The 13,744-nt window shown below is 39.9% G+C and overlaps 2 protein-coding genes across 3 annotated transcripts; both read left to right on the forward strand.

Moving 5' to 3' along the window:
- Positions 1 to 1,377: 1,377 nt before the first annotated feature.
- On the forward strand, positions 1,378 to 7,605 carry si:ch73-127m5.2 (uncharacterized protein LOC561202 homolog). 2 transcript variants are annotated; one of them, XM_067576276.1, is made up of 5 exons: positions 1,378 to 1,499; positions 4,981 to 5,650; positions 6,018 to 6,218; positions 6,363 to 6,492; positions 6,605 to 7,605. In XM_067576276.1, the coding sequence occupies exons 2-5, from the start codon at positions 5,257 to 5,259 to the stop codon at positions 7,074 to 7,076; spliced, it is 1,197 nt and encodes a 398-aa protein (XP_067432377.1). In that variant the 5' UTR covers positions 1,378 to 1,499; positions 4,981 to 5,256; the 3' UTR covers positions 7,077 to 7,605. The 2 variants fall into 2 exon arrangements, with proteins under 2 accessions (XP_067432377.1, XP_067432378.1); XM_067576277.1 differs by having other exon boundaries at positions 1,389 to 1,533.
- Positions 7,606 to 7,719: 114 nt separating this feature from the next.
- Positions 7,720 to 12,442, forward strand: si:dkey-21e13.3 (uncharacterized protein LOC100150043 homolog). Its single transcript, XM_067576278.1, has 5 exons — positions 7,720 to 8,504; positions 9,745 to 9,852; positions 10,499 to 10,621; positions 10,821 to 10,946; positions 11,333 to 12,442. Exons 1-5 carry the CDS (start codon positions 8,411 to 8,413, stop codon positions 11,803 to 11,805), a joined length of 924 nt encoding a protein of 307 aa, XP_067432379.1. The 5' UTR covers positions 7,720 to 8,410; the 3' UTR covers positions 11,806 to 12,442.
- The last annotated feature ends 1,302 nt before the right edge of the window (positions 12,443 to 13,744 follow it).

The raw sequence follows: 13,744 nt of genomic DNA on the forward strand, positions 1-13,744 counted from the left end.
TGAAATAAGTGAGATGTTGCTTATTATTGTTGGCTGCCTTTTATTGCAGTCCATGCAGAGCAGTGTAGGTTTGAGTCAACATATGAAGGGCTGCGTCAAATACTTAGTATGAAGTTGCTTTTAGAACAGTTTGGGAGTCATGCTTGAGACTGAAATACTGTACAATGTCATTTGGAAGAGAATTTAGTGTGAGACACAGGCTGCTTTCTACCAATCCAGTATGTAATGCTGTAAAATGTCCACCAGATGTTGCTCTGTGGCCACAGTTTGTTAAACTATCCAGTTTACAGACTATCTGATGGGTAACCTCTACTTATTTATTACCCAACAAGACAAGTTTTCCTTGTAACTTTACTTGATTTTGGCTTTTATAATTCAGTTTAAGGTTGGTTTTTATGTTTGTACAGACTTCTATAGTAGAGGTGGAATTTCTCATGTACATATTGTACAGCAGCAAGATTATTTTCCATGCAGTTTGCAATAACTAGTCTATAATCTGGGATTCATATGTTCAGAAAATACGTATTAGGATGAATATAATGCAGTATAATTGGTAAAGGAGTATCATTCTGTCTGAGTCTGGATCCATGTGCTGTCAAACACACAGGGTATTCAGCCAGTCTATATACAGTTGTAGAGAGATGCTTTGTTTTAACACAATAGCTTTGGCTGCAAAACCATATTGTCATGTTAGAAAATTGTGACCATTAACCTTTCTGTAACACACAATGAAAGCTCCAACTGATTATTTAGCTGGCATGACATATGTCAAAAGCACATTATTAATCTTTGTTCCAGACTAATTATTAGACAAATTATGTTAATATTTACTGTTTTATGTCAGTTAATCATTGACGATGATGCAGACGATTAAAATAGCACATTTAGATAGATAATTGTCTTGAGTCTCTTAACGAATGAGTCCTTGAATCTGACGGGGACATCCACCCTTGCCTTAAGAATTATTATCATAGAGGCATGTATACATTTTCTGAGTAAAACCAACAGGTCTATAGTTTATCTTAGAGATTTGAATGGGTTTCAGGTTTTAACTGCTTCTTGCAGACCCCTGTACTCCTTTAAATGATCTCTCAACCAAAAACAAGTTAGGATATGCTAAGTAGATTCTGAAAACGTAATATTGCTTGTACTTATACACTTTTACATACTGCAATTATTTAAAATATCTACGTCAATCACCATCTAACACAAGATAAAGACATGCGGACTTCATCCCCTCGTATTTAGATAAGAGTCGGAAATACCGCCCCCTCTTCTCTACTGACAGCATTCCTGTCCAATGAAAAACCACTTGATGCGTGATTGATTTGTCAGTTGACCAATGAACGCAAGGATTACGGTTCTCTGGCGGTAGTGCACGTACAGCTGATTTGCAACCGGCTAAAGCAACAGCAGAGAAGAAGGGAAAATGTCGCTGTCTTCGACGCGGACCGTTCTAGGATCAGTGTCCTTTTAGGAAAAAATCACACGGCAGTTTGGTGAGTGGGACAGCCGTCACCAGTTGCATCTAAGGTTAGCGCTTAAATTCGGTCTGTCCCGTCCGGAACCGCAACCGTCCACCTCAACATTAACCGACTCGTTTCGTGTAACGTCTCAGGCCTGCCGTATAGAAAACCCGGCAGCGGCCGCGCCAGGCAGCCATGATGATTGTCATTTACGAGGAATAAAGCAGTGTTAATAACATTTGCGTCTGTAAGTCATAACGTTTTGCCACTGCGACGTGAAATATTTCCAAACTGGCAGTTGGAGGAGGAGAAAAGCTTGTCGATAAGTGTTCATTTTTCGAAAGTTGTTCAGCTTTCGAGAGACTCGTCCGTTAGTAAGTGACTGACAGACGCAACCGTTAAACGTGTTCCTCACTCTTTAAAAAGTTGAGTTTCATTGTTTTGTGGACGCTTGGACAGATACTATACAGCTGTTTAAACTAATGTAGAGAGCTCTTTTCTTCTCACACAGCAGCACCTGAGCTGTGAAAGAGAACAGACAATCAACGGAAACCATAAAACTGAACTGAACTGTGTCCTGAGCTGCTGACAACACCTTTCGTCTTATCATGTTATAACTTACAGCACCTCGGTTCAACCATGGGCCAGTTTTTTTTTACGGGATTTGTTCATTTTTGGGGGCCACTAAACGGTCCAGTAGATATATATGCAGAGCACAAAGTTAGCACCAGCTACCAGCCAAACGCTGGTAAAATATGCAAGTGGCTGGTAGATTTGCTTTACTCATCAACCAAAAAAAACAGTGGTTATCTATTGAGCGGCTGTTTGAACATTCACTAGTCTTTTGGCCGGTGGACAAAAAAGTTAATTTTTCACCCTGAATATATGGTTTATTTGTTGTTTATTCATTTCAGAATACAATCGATTGATAACATTTTTTGCCATTATTAAGTTATGGCTCACAGCTTATTTTAATGCTTATTTGGCTGAAAATGACTCATATACAAATATATACTCCGTGTTGCACTTTGAGACAAGACTTTATTGGTTATCTACCAATATATCCTGCTCCTTATTAATTTATGGTTAATTGAAAGTACTGTTGTTGTTGTTGTTGTTGTTGTTGTTGTTGGCATCAAACTAGGGCTAAGTGATATGCACAAAATCAAATATCATAATATTTTTGACCAAATACCTCAATATCGATATTGTTACAATATTGTAGGGATGACAATTGGTGCTTTCACAAAATATTTACACAATGAGATTTTTGATAATAATGATCATCAGTAATGTGGATATAATGGGTAAAGGCAAATAATAGAACAGTCTGGTAAGTTCAGAAAATTACATCACTTTACTGTAATACTGCCTTTAAAACTATGAAAAGGAAACACTAACACCATATCACGATTAGTATGATATCCAAAATCTAGTCTCATATCACAATATCAATATAATATCAAACACACCGTTTCTGTTTGGCCGTTTGTGAAGAACAGATCTGTTATGGTTGAATCAGCTAATGTCGTGGAATTAAAACAGTTGGAATTCACACATTAAAATTTAACTTCTGGTATGTTAATTAGATGTAATTTCAGTATATCCATTGGGATTTTCAAGAACCTTGTATTTATTTTAAATTTACAATAGATCTGTGGAAAAATGATGTAAAAGTTTTAAGTCAAATCTTCAACTTTCATCAATGGGCCAAATATTTCTGCTGGTGAGCCAGATTCAGCCCACGGGCCACTGTTTGCCCATCACTTATGTAATATAACATTAGAGCTATTGAGTTTTTAGCAAGATTTCAGCTTGGGTTTTTGCACTTTGATGCACATCACTGATCACATTCATCATCGGTCTTTCTTTCAAACGTATAAGAGTAAAACAGGGCGAACTTGTTAAAGTCCTTGCTGATGTATTGAACTTCCCAGACAGCAGAGGACTGTATCACAGACACACACTGTAGCATCTGACTTGTTTGGTGTTTAGTTTGTAACAGAGTGGTACGCAATTAGCCGCCCGTGGGCCAAATCTGGCCCTCCAACTAAAATATCAGGCCCCGTAATGAAAGAGTTTTCTCTTTTGTAGATTATATGAAATATTTTACATAAGTCTCATAAATCTACAGTAGATAACAATGTTAACACAGTGCTCATGTAAATCCCAATAAATATGACCTGTTAACCTCTTTCAAATTTACGAGATGCATAACACAGCCAATAAATGAAGCAGACCGCTGCTAAATGTGTGAGGATATGCTTTCAGTTACATTTCTAGTCTCATGTATTTTAATGTTTATGAGTCATTTTTTGCCGAATCATTATCAACATAAGATGCTGTCTCTGTTTGTTGTTGTTTATTGAAGGAAATGATGACACCTGTCCTCAGATGCAACCCTAAAACTGATTTACACAGCAGTTTTATTCTCAGATGAAGTCAAATAAATAAGCAAACAAAACTTATTAAAAAACATTTTGTTTGTGTGTTTTCAGCCTGTAAAATGCCGGCCCCCCCCCCAAATAAATAGTGCTGAAAAACACCGGCCCGTCGCCGACCCTTGTAGCAACTTGTATTCATTCGGACCTCTATAACGTTACACAAACCCACAGACAACTACGACATAAACAGACTTAAACATTGTCACAAAACCCTGCACTCTGCAGAGTCATAATCATTTTAATATGTCCATGCCATTTTTCCTCTCAAAACAGGATAAGATATGATATGAAAAATTATCTGAGGATTATTTGGGTTATCATGAACCCAATAAGTATTTATGACACTGCAGAGTTGGAGCTTTTTCTCATTTGGTTTAACTGTTTCTTCCATTTGTTATCATGGTGATGACCAAATGTCACATAGAAAGACAGTCTTGTTCTTGATGATTTGTTTTGATTGTTTTGTTGTAGCCTACTTTTTTCCGACAGTTACAATCTGTTCCTAAAAAAATAAATAAATAAATAAAAACTAAACAATAAAAAGAGTATTAAAGCAATGGGCTAATAATACTTGATTTCCCTTGGTGTTTTGCAATATAATAACCATATATGATTTTATTATCTAAATCTTAGGTAATTTATTTGAAATATTTTTTGCCCGGTTTAAGTTTATTGTATGAAAATATAAAATTGTATTAAATATAAAAATATTTACAGTTGTCAGATGTTTAAAAAGCCGGTTGCTATTTAGGACATTTGTTTACCTCAGCTCTCTGTGGAGATTAGTAGCGGTGATGTCACCTGCTGCAATCAACCTGCTCAAGCAGCTGTCTACTTTCCACAAAGAGAATTCCCACCATATTAATACTGAACTATTCAGAAAAGCAAGTAATGTTTAATATATTTTTATTCCACTAAACATCTCAAACTAAAACCAGTCATTTTATTTCAGCTTGAGTCAAAACAGTTTAGATTTCCAGTTCAGTGAAGTTCATTTATGAATTTGAATACAGCTAAAAGCTCAACCTTTGTCTCTAACCATCATTTATCTTTCTTGTTTTCTCTTTCAGAATGTAATTGCTGCCATCGTGTTGCCATGAGTCATAATAACCTTTACAAAACTGTAAAAAGAAAGTGAAAAGTAGCAGCTTCAATGTGGGAGGTTTTACCTGGACTAGAGAAAGGCTCAGTTTACCTTCCCCTTTAGTCAGGTCAGCTTTAACCATAACCATTTAAGAACAGTAGTGTACTGTAACACTACATGGGCCTGTGGGGTAACCTGATCCGATAATTAAAGCCTCTCGAGCCTCCCTCCTCAGCTAGAAAGGTAAAATTTCAGTGAAGAGATGGACCCCTCTACTAGGATGGTGGGTCTGGATGCCCAGGGGAACATGGTTTTCACTGTGGTAAAGCCAGTCATGGGCATATTTCAGGTGTCTTCAGAACAAGGCAGCAGTGTAGCACAAGGGGGCATGGGGCTTCAGGGTTTACCTGAAAACACATTGGTCCTCCCTCAAGCACAAGGCCAGCCTCCGCTAGACCAGAACCAGGTGGAAATGCACACCATGCAGCCTCACATTCAGCCCCAGATGCAGGTGTCCGCCCCGGTCCAGACTGAGGATGTGTCTCAGCATCAGGACCCGCCACCGAACTCGAGCACAAATTCAGAGTCCGTTACTCAGATGCCGTTTGCAGAGGTGTCATCGCTCCTGGATCCCAACATGAAAGGATCTAAGGCTCGTAAGTAGCTAGTTGTGTAAAGATGGCACCTTTTCAATGTTTATTAAGCTGTGGAAGCACTGGGGATGGTTTATGGTTCCATTTTGGATCCTCGATCAGTTGATAAAATATCAGGCTACCATCTTTTATATCTTCTTTTTTTTTATTAGCAAGAAGCAACGTACAATTTCAGTTTTTTTCAGTCATTTAATAAAGTTTTGTTGCTCAAAATTGTACAAACCTTAATAAATATGATAAGGCATGCGGACTAAGTATGATATATGATGAAGAGAGATGAAGAGATCAAGAGTTGGATTCAAAATATTGTTGATTCCAAAACCCTGCTGAGGTTAATCCATCACCTCCTACTGTCTTGCTCTTATTTAAGGGAAGTATCTCATCTCGTATGATGAGATTAAACGGCGTCTGCAGGCCCCTGAGAAGATGTCCCTGCGCTCCCTGGCAGCCTACACTCGGGTCAGCAGAGGCCCAGCCAGCAAGAAAACACTTCTAGAGTCACTGAATGTACTCGGTCTCACGCCGAGCACAACTACCTCCGTATCCTCCTCGTTCTCCAAACTCACTGAAGGTGACAAGAGATGTCATTGTGTTTGTGCATGAGGGAATGAGTAGCATATAGAGTTTCTGCACGTGTGTGTGTGTGTGTCTGGATGAATGTTTGAATTTGACAGCACAGAGACTTAACTTTGTTTTAATGTGCATTTGTTCGTAGGCGACACTAGAGCTTTGTGTGACGACATGAAGGACTTTGCCCATGACTACATCGACTACAGCAACATGGCTAAACAGCTCATTCCCGAGACAAACACAGTTCAACACTGGTCCAAAATTATCGAAACTAAGTACGTACATTATGTCTATGCTGTTACAAGGCCTTCAAACTTTTTTTACTTATGATATACCAACAAAATAAACAAAAGTAATAACACAGGTAAAACTCTCTTTTTCTCTTAGGAACCACCTTGAGGACATGAGGAAATGTTTCAGGGACCCGGTGAACAGTGGTGCATTCGACAATGTCACACATGGCCTCGGTCTGGGGATGTTGGACGTTGCTCTGGACATGATCATTATGGTGATCGAACAGCAGATTCGCATCCTGTCCGGCGCGGCGGCATCAGACCCAGCCGACTCCGGTCCGCCGATGCGGCGCATCCGCAGACGCCACCGCAAGACTCGCTCCGCCGACAGCGAGAGGCCTCACAAGGCGTCCGGAGGGGTCAAAGATCAAGGGAAGGTCATTTCAAAAGGCAAAGGGCGAGGCAGAGGCAGGAAGAAGATACGGCAGGAAACCGGAGCCGCGGGTCATGTGGAAACTCAAGCGGAGCAGTGCAAGCCAGACGATGTGGAGAGTAACGTCCTTACTCTGGTTTCTGTCGGATATGAGACTGTTTCCAGTGGTCTCAATGCAGCAGGGACTGTTTGACACCTCTGACAGTTGGATCCCGCTTAAGGACTGGCCCAGCAAATCAAAGTTTTTTTTAAGAGAATCAACACATTAAAAGCTCAATGATGACGTTTCACAGGCTGCACGAGTTCAGATGCCACAGTTGACCTGTGAGGGAGATCACAGTTGTGGTGAACTCAGCATCAACCTACAAATCCTGTTTCTTTAGTAGCAAATTTCATATGTATTTTCAGATCTAACTGAATCCGATCATATATGATTTTTTTCATCCCATGTTTTTAAAGAACAAAAGTTCCCACCGATGTACTGTATGTATAAATGTAAACATGTTGAACACTGAGAAAACCTGTCCATGCACAGGTGCATCAGATCAAATAATGTCAGTCGTGTAGCTGTCAGTACAATGTGTCTCGTGTCCCAGTTGTATTTATTATTTAGATTTCCAGTTGAACATCTTTTGTTCTGTACTAGATCATGAAAATTATAGTCTGTTTTTATGGGAACCTCAAGAGTTGAGTAAAATATAAAGATTTAATTTTCATAAATACATTGATTTTTGTTCATTTGCCTTGTATAATGTCATAAATGAAGCAAGCTTTTGCTAAACGTGTCGCTCAAAAAAGACAGATTTGTAGCTTTAAGTGACTCTGATATTGTAGCATTTGTTAAATGACAGAGCTTTGCAGAGAGGAAATAGATTTTTAAAATCACAGTTCCTGAGATGTTTTAGAGGGTTAGATTAGATACATGAGGTTAAAGAATCATCAGATGCAATCCGGCTTTAATACTTTGCATTCTGGGCGGGGACAAGCCATCTAATAATACACTTGTGTATACAAACAGATGTCCACCTGACTGTGTTGTTGTTGTAGCTCAGGTTTTCCAGGAGCTAAAAGGCATTGTGGGATATTTTTGGGCAGCAGGAATACACCCAGCAGAGCAAAGTGCTAATACCCTAACTGTACACACACATGCACACACTCAGGGAGGCGGGAGGGAACAGCTTGTGAGGATTTGCTCTGTATTAACCCTGAGAAGGGACAGAGAGCTAGCTGGAGTACAGGGAAGACAGGCTGAACAGACATTGATAAATACCATTTATTTTTTGCACAAACAAATAGTGCAAGATGGTTAGAGAGTGCAGCAGCAGTGATAAAAGTTAGATGCAAAGAAGTTTGAAGTAATTTTCTAATCCTGCAGCTAATGACTCCGTAGATTACATGTTGAAGAGAGAAATCTGGTGAGAGACAAGCTAAAGGAGGACATCAGAAACAAAAAAAGCGCTTTGTATTTTTCATGAAGAACCTGAGAAAGTTTCACCACCAGCTGTCCGAAGATAGACACAGAGCAGAATGGGACACCCTAATGTGCCACTCACGTACACTTATACGCGCTCCCACAGGGACAAACACAAATCCAGCCTGCTGCAGCTCCACACACCAAACGGTGAGTGACACAGTAACTGATGTTTTGCTGTACAGTTTAGTCAGTAGATTCTAGGTCTTTGCCGTTTAAAACAGTTGTGATACTTGTATTCACTAACAGGAAATACATACGTTCACACCCAGGAGCTGTTTCTTGCAACCAGACGTATACTGCTGGGCACTGAGCTGCTTCATTAGACCAGTTAATTGTTAACTGTTCTGTTCAAAGGCACCTCAGTAGAAGTTTCTGATGGGAGACTTTGCCCTGACACCTTAAATCAAGTCAAACCAGTGATCGTTGCTTTCCATGAATCCTTAAAGGGCCACACCAGGGTTTTTGTTTAACTCGTTAACAACGGATCATGTGTAGGTTCAGTTATTGATTGCATTTTTGATCATTTCTGTACACTATGAGTAGGATGAATTATTTTCACATATAGAGAATGAATGGAAACAAATGGTGATCTGATCTGTTACCATGATCTGTGGGGCTAAAACATGCAATACAACATTGATATGGCCCTTAAAGCCCTTCAATATGCCTCCAGTGATGCTTGAGTCCTCTTAATGGTCTTGCCTAGGTTTGAGTACACAGTGACCACCCTGCTAACCATTACGTACCACTGGCCTTTGTACAAGTTAATTGGAGGGCCCCTCAAAACTGAACTGGGCTGGCGACTGGAGGTTTTGGTTTTAAAACATAAACAGGAAAGTGCCATTTGCTGTTGAAGTGTCCTTGATCAAAGCATTCACAGATTAGCAGTCTGAAATTTTTGTAAGCAACAGCACACAGACATCTCTCTTCTCTCCGTGCAGGTGCTTAAAAAATGTTTTTTTTAAAATTCATTTGCATTAGAGCAGCAAATTAATTTAATCGCATGAGTGCCAGAGTAAAATACAGTGGAGTTTCATTTGGATCATACACTTGGATGAGTGAATCAAATACAGTATGAATGACAGTGTCATGGGTGAAAGTTTTCCTTACAAAACCACAAAGACAGACATAAAGTAGACCCAAAAGAGCTCTGGTCATTTAACCAAAACCACAAAGGATAGAAAAATCAAGACACAAGACATTTTTGCACACTCCTACACTCTCATTTGCGTGTTTTCACATCACATTCAGGGATTTATTTAGTGAGAACCATTCTGTAATGACTGTCACATTTTGTACGCTTCCATACATACTTACCTATTGGCCTTTTCTTTATGCTCCATGCTGTGAGTCTAATGTGGCTCCATCTTCCCACATGTCCCCACAGACAATCTGAACAATGCACTGGGTGCCATCAGAGTCCTTGGTTTGGAACTGATTGAAGACGAACTCAAACCACACTTGAACACAGTGCTGACCAACATTAAAGAGCGGAGTGAGTTCATTTGCACATTTATATACTGTGACATGTTGGAGTTTATTTATACAACACTGCGTGCTGGACAGAATATATCAAAATGTATAGGTTTCATGGTATAACGAGGAGGTTCAGAGTGACTTTCATTTGATGTCATTTGAATTGCAAATCCAGAAAACTGCTTCCACACGTAATTTACATATTTATATGTTTCCAAACCACTCCTAGTGGCAGCTATATCATATCAGCTACCTGTTCTGAATGATAAAACCTGTAGGAAAACCACATCATGAGAGATGGGTAGCTGGGGGGGTTGAGAGGCTGTGAAGGGATCAGGTGCATGACAGTTGTAAGTCCTCGGGAGACGTTAAGCTGTATTTGTGTCTACTAGCAAGAGAGCAACAGGGGGATAGTGGAGCAGGAGAGGTAAAGAATGGTCAGAGAGATCATGTAGAAAGAAAAGCTGAAAAACACTAAAGGACTCAGTTCAGTATACAAAGATTGAAGCGACAAATCATATCCATTAAAACACTACAGATGAGTACAACTTCATTTTTAAGGATTTTTTTTAGGAAGTGATAGGATAATATGTTATGTTAGTCATATATTTGTGAGAACATGATGCCAATGTTGTGTTTTCATGTGTAATTCCACTTGTGTCCAGGCAAAGGCGCTCCTGAGCAGGTAGTGATCAGTGGGATCCTACCAATTCTGGCTCTGTCTCTGAGGAAAAGAGGGGCTCTCACCCTGCTGACTGCAAAACTCGTGGCTGAACTCGCCAAGGAATGTATGTTATTTAGATATATATACTGATATGTGTTGATGTATTATGTACATAACATATACATAATTTCTTATTTATTAATGAAGTGTATAAGATTAATGAACCTCTGCAGCCTCTCAGCTATTTCAAAAGGTCACAGCTTGCTAACACTTTCTTTTTGTAGTTTTACACTCACTTATTGTGTTTCTCTGTTTCCTGTCAGCTGTGGTTCGTAAAGGTTTTGGTGACGCCGGTTTGGTTACAGCTTTACTGTCTGTGCTGACCAGTCCAGACCAAGAACTGCTCCTTCATGCTGTACGGGCCATCTCACGCATGTCTTATGACAGCTGTAAGTAGGGGAAACCTATAAAAATACCTCCTGACAAGTTGTGGAAATGGACTCCTTGTTTTCCTTGTTCTTGTTCAGGTTATAGCTTCATTCATTTTTCATGCAAATTTGTAAATGTGCATGTACTATTTTTTTCTTTTTTGTAATAGGAGTGAACAAGTTTTATATAGAATGCAGGCTGATGTAGGGAAATATAGTCATGTCACTGTTAGTCATGTCACTGTTAGTCATGTCACTGTCATCTTGGCCATGGTCTCAGGTTCAGTCAAGTTTATATAAAGAAACGCTAATCATACCAAGGTATCACAATACATTTTACAGCATAGATGTTTTAAAATGCTGCACACCTTTAATTATGATTTTCTCTGCTTCTCTATGTCTTACAGCCAAGCAGCAGGAACTGTTACTACGCCGAGGTGCCGTGCCTCGTCTAGTCGCCATCCTCTTCCGTTTTCCTGATAAGGAGGCCCTGGAGGACGTGTGCCTTCAGGCCCTCTGTAACCTCAGTGGTATGGGAGTGGCGGAAGAGGCAGGGATGGTCTGGGAGAGGGGTGCCTCTGTTAGGCCAGGGGAGTCTGTGTTTCATGGCGTCCCTCCTCACAGCTGTGGTTTTGCCTCCTCTGTGACTCTGGTGCGTGTCTCTAATTGGGCACCAGGTCAGTATGCAGTCAACATCGAGGTTTTCCAGCGCTGCTCCTCCTCTTTCTGGAACCTTCACGGGAACAGACAGACTGCTCGTTGGTTCCCGTTTTCCAGCTTGGGCAGCTGTTCAAATTTTTACAAGGTGATCAAGCTCTCTACGAGGAATGTTCCTCAAACCAAAAGTCTGAAGACTCGGGTGTTCCACACTTTCCTCTGACAGCCTAAATAGTGCGAACATGGTGACCTAACCTAACTGGACTACAGTTTGAAGAGATTAGCCTACTACGACTTCTCCTGTGGAGGATGTTTGGAGTTGCTACCCCAACACTCACACCAATTATTGATATGCACTAAATCATCAGGAGGAGGTTTACATGCCATAGACCTGGACATGCACACTTTAAAATGTTGAACCTGCAAATCCTCCTGAATGTACTAGGTCTATTCTTGTTGACATTAATGTTGTATTTTTGTGCTTCTTGTTGGCATTCCTTGGCCCAGTTTGGAAGTTAGTTTTTTGGTCCAAGAAGTGAACTTTTTCGAACCACATGCATACAGTAAGATAAAAACATCAGTAGCAGCTCACATCAGGTGATTCAGCTATTATGAATCCTAAGCCACACACTGCTGTTTAATTTGTGCAATAAGAAAAATCTGTAAATAAAAGAAGCTATCTATCAAAACATGAAAATCTTAAAAGATGAATGCTGATCATTTTTTCCACAAGTGCTTGAAATCAATACAGAGCAATATTGATATATTTATGTTCTTTTCTAAATTGCAAGTTTAATATAATTTTGGATTCATTCTATCTGTGGCACAAACTTTAAATAATAAAATGCCTTGATATTCAATGTGTGTATGTGTCTGTACAGCGAGCAAACAAAGTAATTGTTTACAGGTGGCTTTTAAAGAATTATGCACACAAATAACTGCAGGAATTAGTAATTCGGGCTCTCAAATGAATAATTCTGATTTACCTATGTATATGTCTGATTTTGCTAGATTAAAAAAAAGTTCTGTTATCTTTGACATCCCCTACATATACGCACAGAAATTATTGATTTGAGGGTACAAATTCCCTTAACCATGGGTTACCTACAGTTCTCTAATCCACTTTTGCCGTGAAACCACAGGGGCACTGCGACGACAAGCTGAGAGGCCACAAATGATGCGTCCTTGAACCTCCTGCTCTGCATAAATCTTGGGTGCCTGAATGCTGCTCTGGGCTAGTAATCTAGGACACTGACTGATGGCTTTAATGTCACATATATTGCACAAAATTTGACTTGCTGCACCTCACAGAACGGTAAGGTAGCATAGTAGTTTGACAGAAAGTCCCACAACTTGAAGGTCAAAGTGTTGATCTGTAACAGCCATGATGTGTCCTGTTGAAGCGTCCATGATGCATACGTTTTTCAGACTTTTCAGTGGTCTGCAGCAGCAGCAGCAGTGGTGTGGAGGCTCTCTGAACCAACTTGACTACCAGAGGTAAACACTAGATGGCGTGAATGTGCTTTGTAGAAACAGTAGCCTTTGTACAGTATTATTACAGAAATAGAAAGCCAGTTTGTGGTTTTGTATTTATGCCTCCACACATGGACTAAATCTAATAATGACAAGCTGCCTGACTGTGTATCTCAGTGGAAATTCTCAGATATTTACATAGATTTAATTGGTTTACTTTCCCTTGCTGATATGAAAGCGGTTTGTGATAGTGTCTAGTGTTAAAATGAGCGCTTGCCCTTTGACTGTAAATCTGTTAAAAACAAATGCCAGCACAAAGATAGACACAAGTGTATCCCCCTCTCAAGCTTTCTCCCATTTCTCTTCCTTTAATTACCTTTCTTATTGGTTCCATCTCGCTCCAGGCCTCCAAACGCAAGGGGCACGTCCTCTAATCAATCCTAACTTTATTACTCTCGGAGCCACTTAAATATTTGATGTGATAGAGATGAGGCTTTGGAATTATTTACAGGTAGACAAGGGGTGCACACACCTATTCTTGACCAACTTGATTGTCCTCTGGTGGGTCACCGTGCACAAAAACATATTTACCCAAAGTTCATAAACAGACAAACAGTCGTCAACACATTCTCATTACAGGAGATAATTAGTGCATCAGTGTCTAATCAGACCAGACAATCTCTGAAATA

The sequence above is a fragment of the Thunnus thynnus genome, chromosome 20, assembly GCF_963924715.1.
Source record: "Thunnus thynnus chromosome 20, fThuThy2.1, whole genome shotgun sequence".
Classification (NCBI taxonomy): Eukaryota; Metazoa; Chordata; class Actinopteri; order Scombriformes; family Scombridae; genus Thunnus; species Thunnus thynnus.

What these genes read in the sequence shown, in the direction of transcription:
- si:dkey-21e13.3 (XM_067576278.1), top strand. Translation starts at nt 8,411, where the DNA reads ATGGGACACCCTAATGTGCCACTCACGTACACTTATACGCGCTCCCAC. An exon ending in GACCAACATTAAAGAGCGGA is followed by an intron (nt 9,853 to 10,498) that starts GTGAGTTCATTT and finishes ACTTGTGTCCAG; the next exon opens with GCAAAGGCGCTCCTGAGCAG. An exon ending in GGCTGAACTCGCCAAGGAAT is followed by an intron (nt 10,622 to 10,820) that starts GTATGTTATTTA and finishes GTTTCCTGTCAG; the next exon opens with CTGTGGTTCGTAAAGGTTTT.
- si:ch73-127m5.2 (XM_067576276.1), top strand. Translation starts at nt 5,257, where the DNA reads ATGGACCCCTCTACTAGGATGGTGGGTCTGGATGCCCAGGGGAACATG. An exon ending in CATGAAAGGATCTAAGGCTC is followed by an intron (nt 5,651 to 6,017) that starts GTAAGTAGCTAG and finishes CTCTTATTTAAG; the next exon opens with GGAAGTATCTCATCTCGTAT. An exon ending in GTTCTCCAAACTCACTGAAG is followed by an intron (nt 6,219 to 6,362) that starts GTGACAAGAGAT and finishes ATTTGTTCGTAG; the next exon opens with GCGACACTAGAGCTTTGTGT.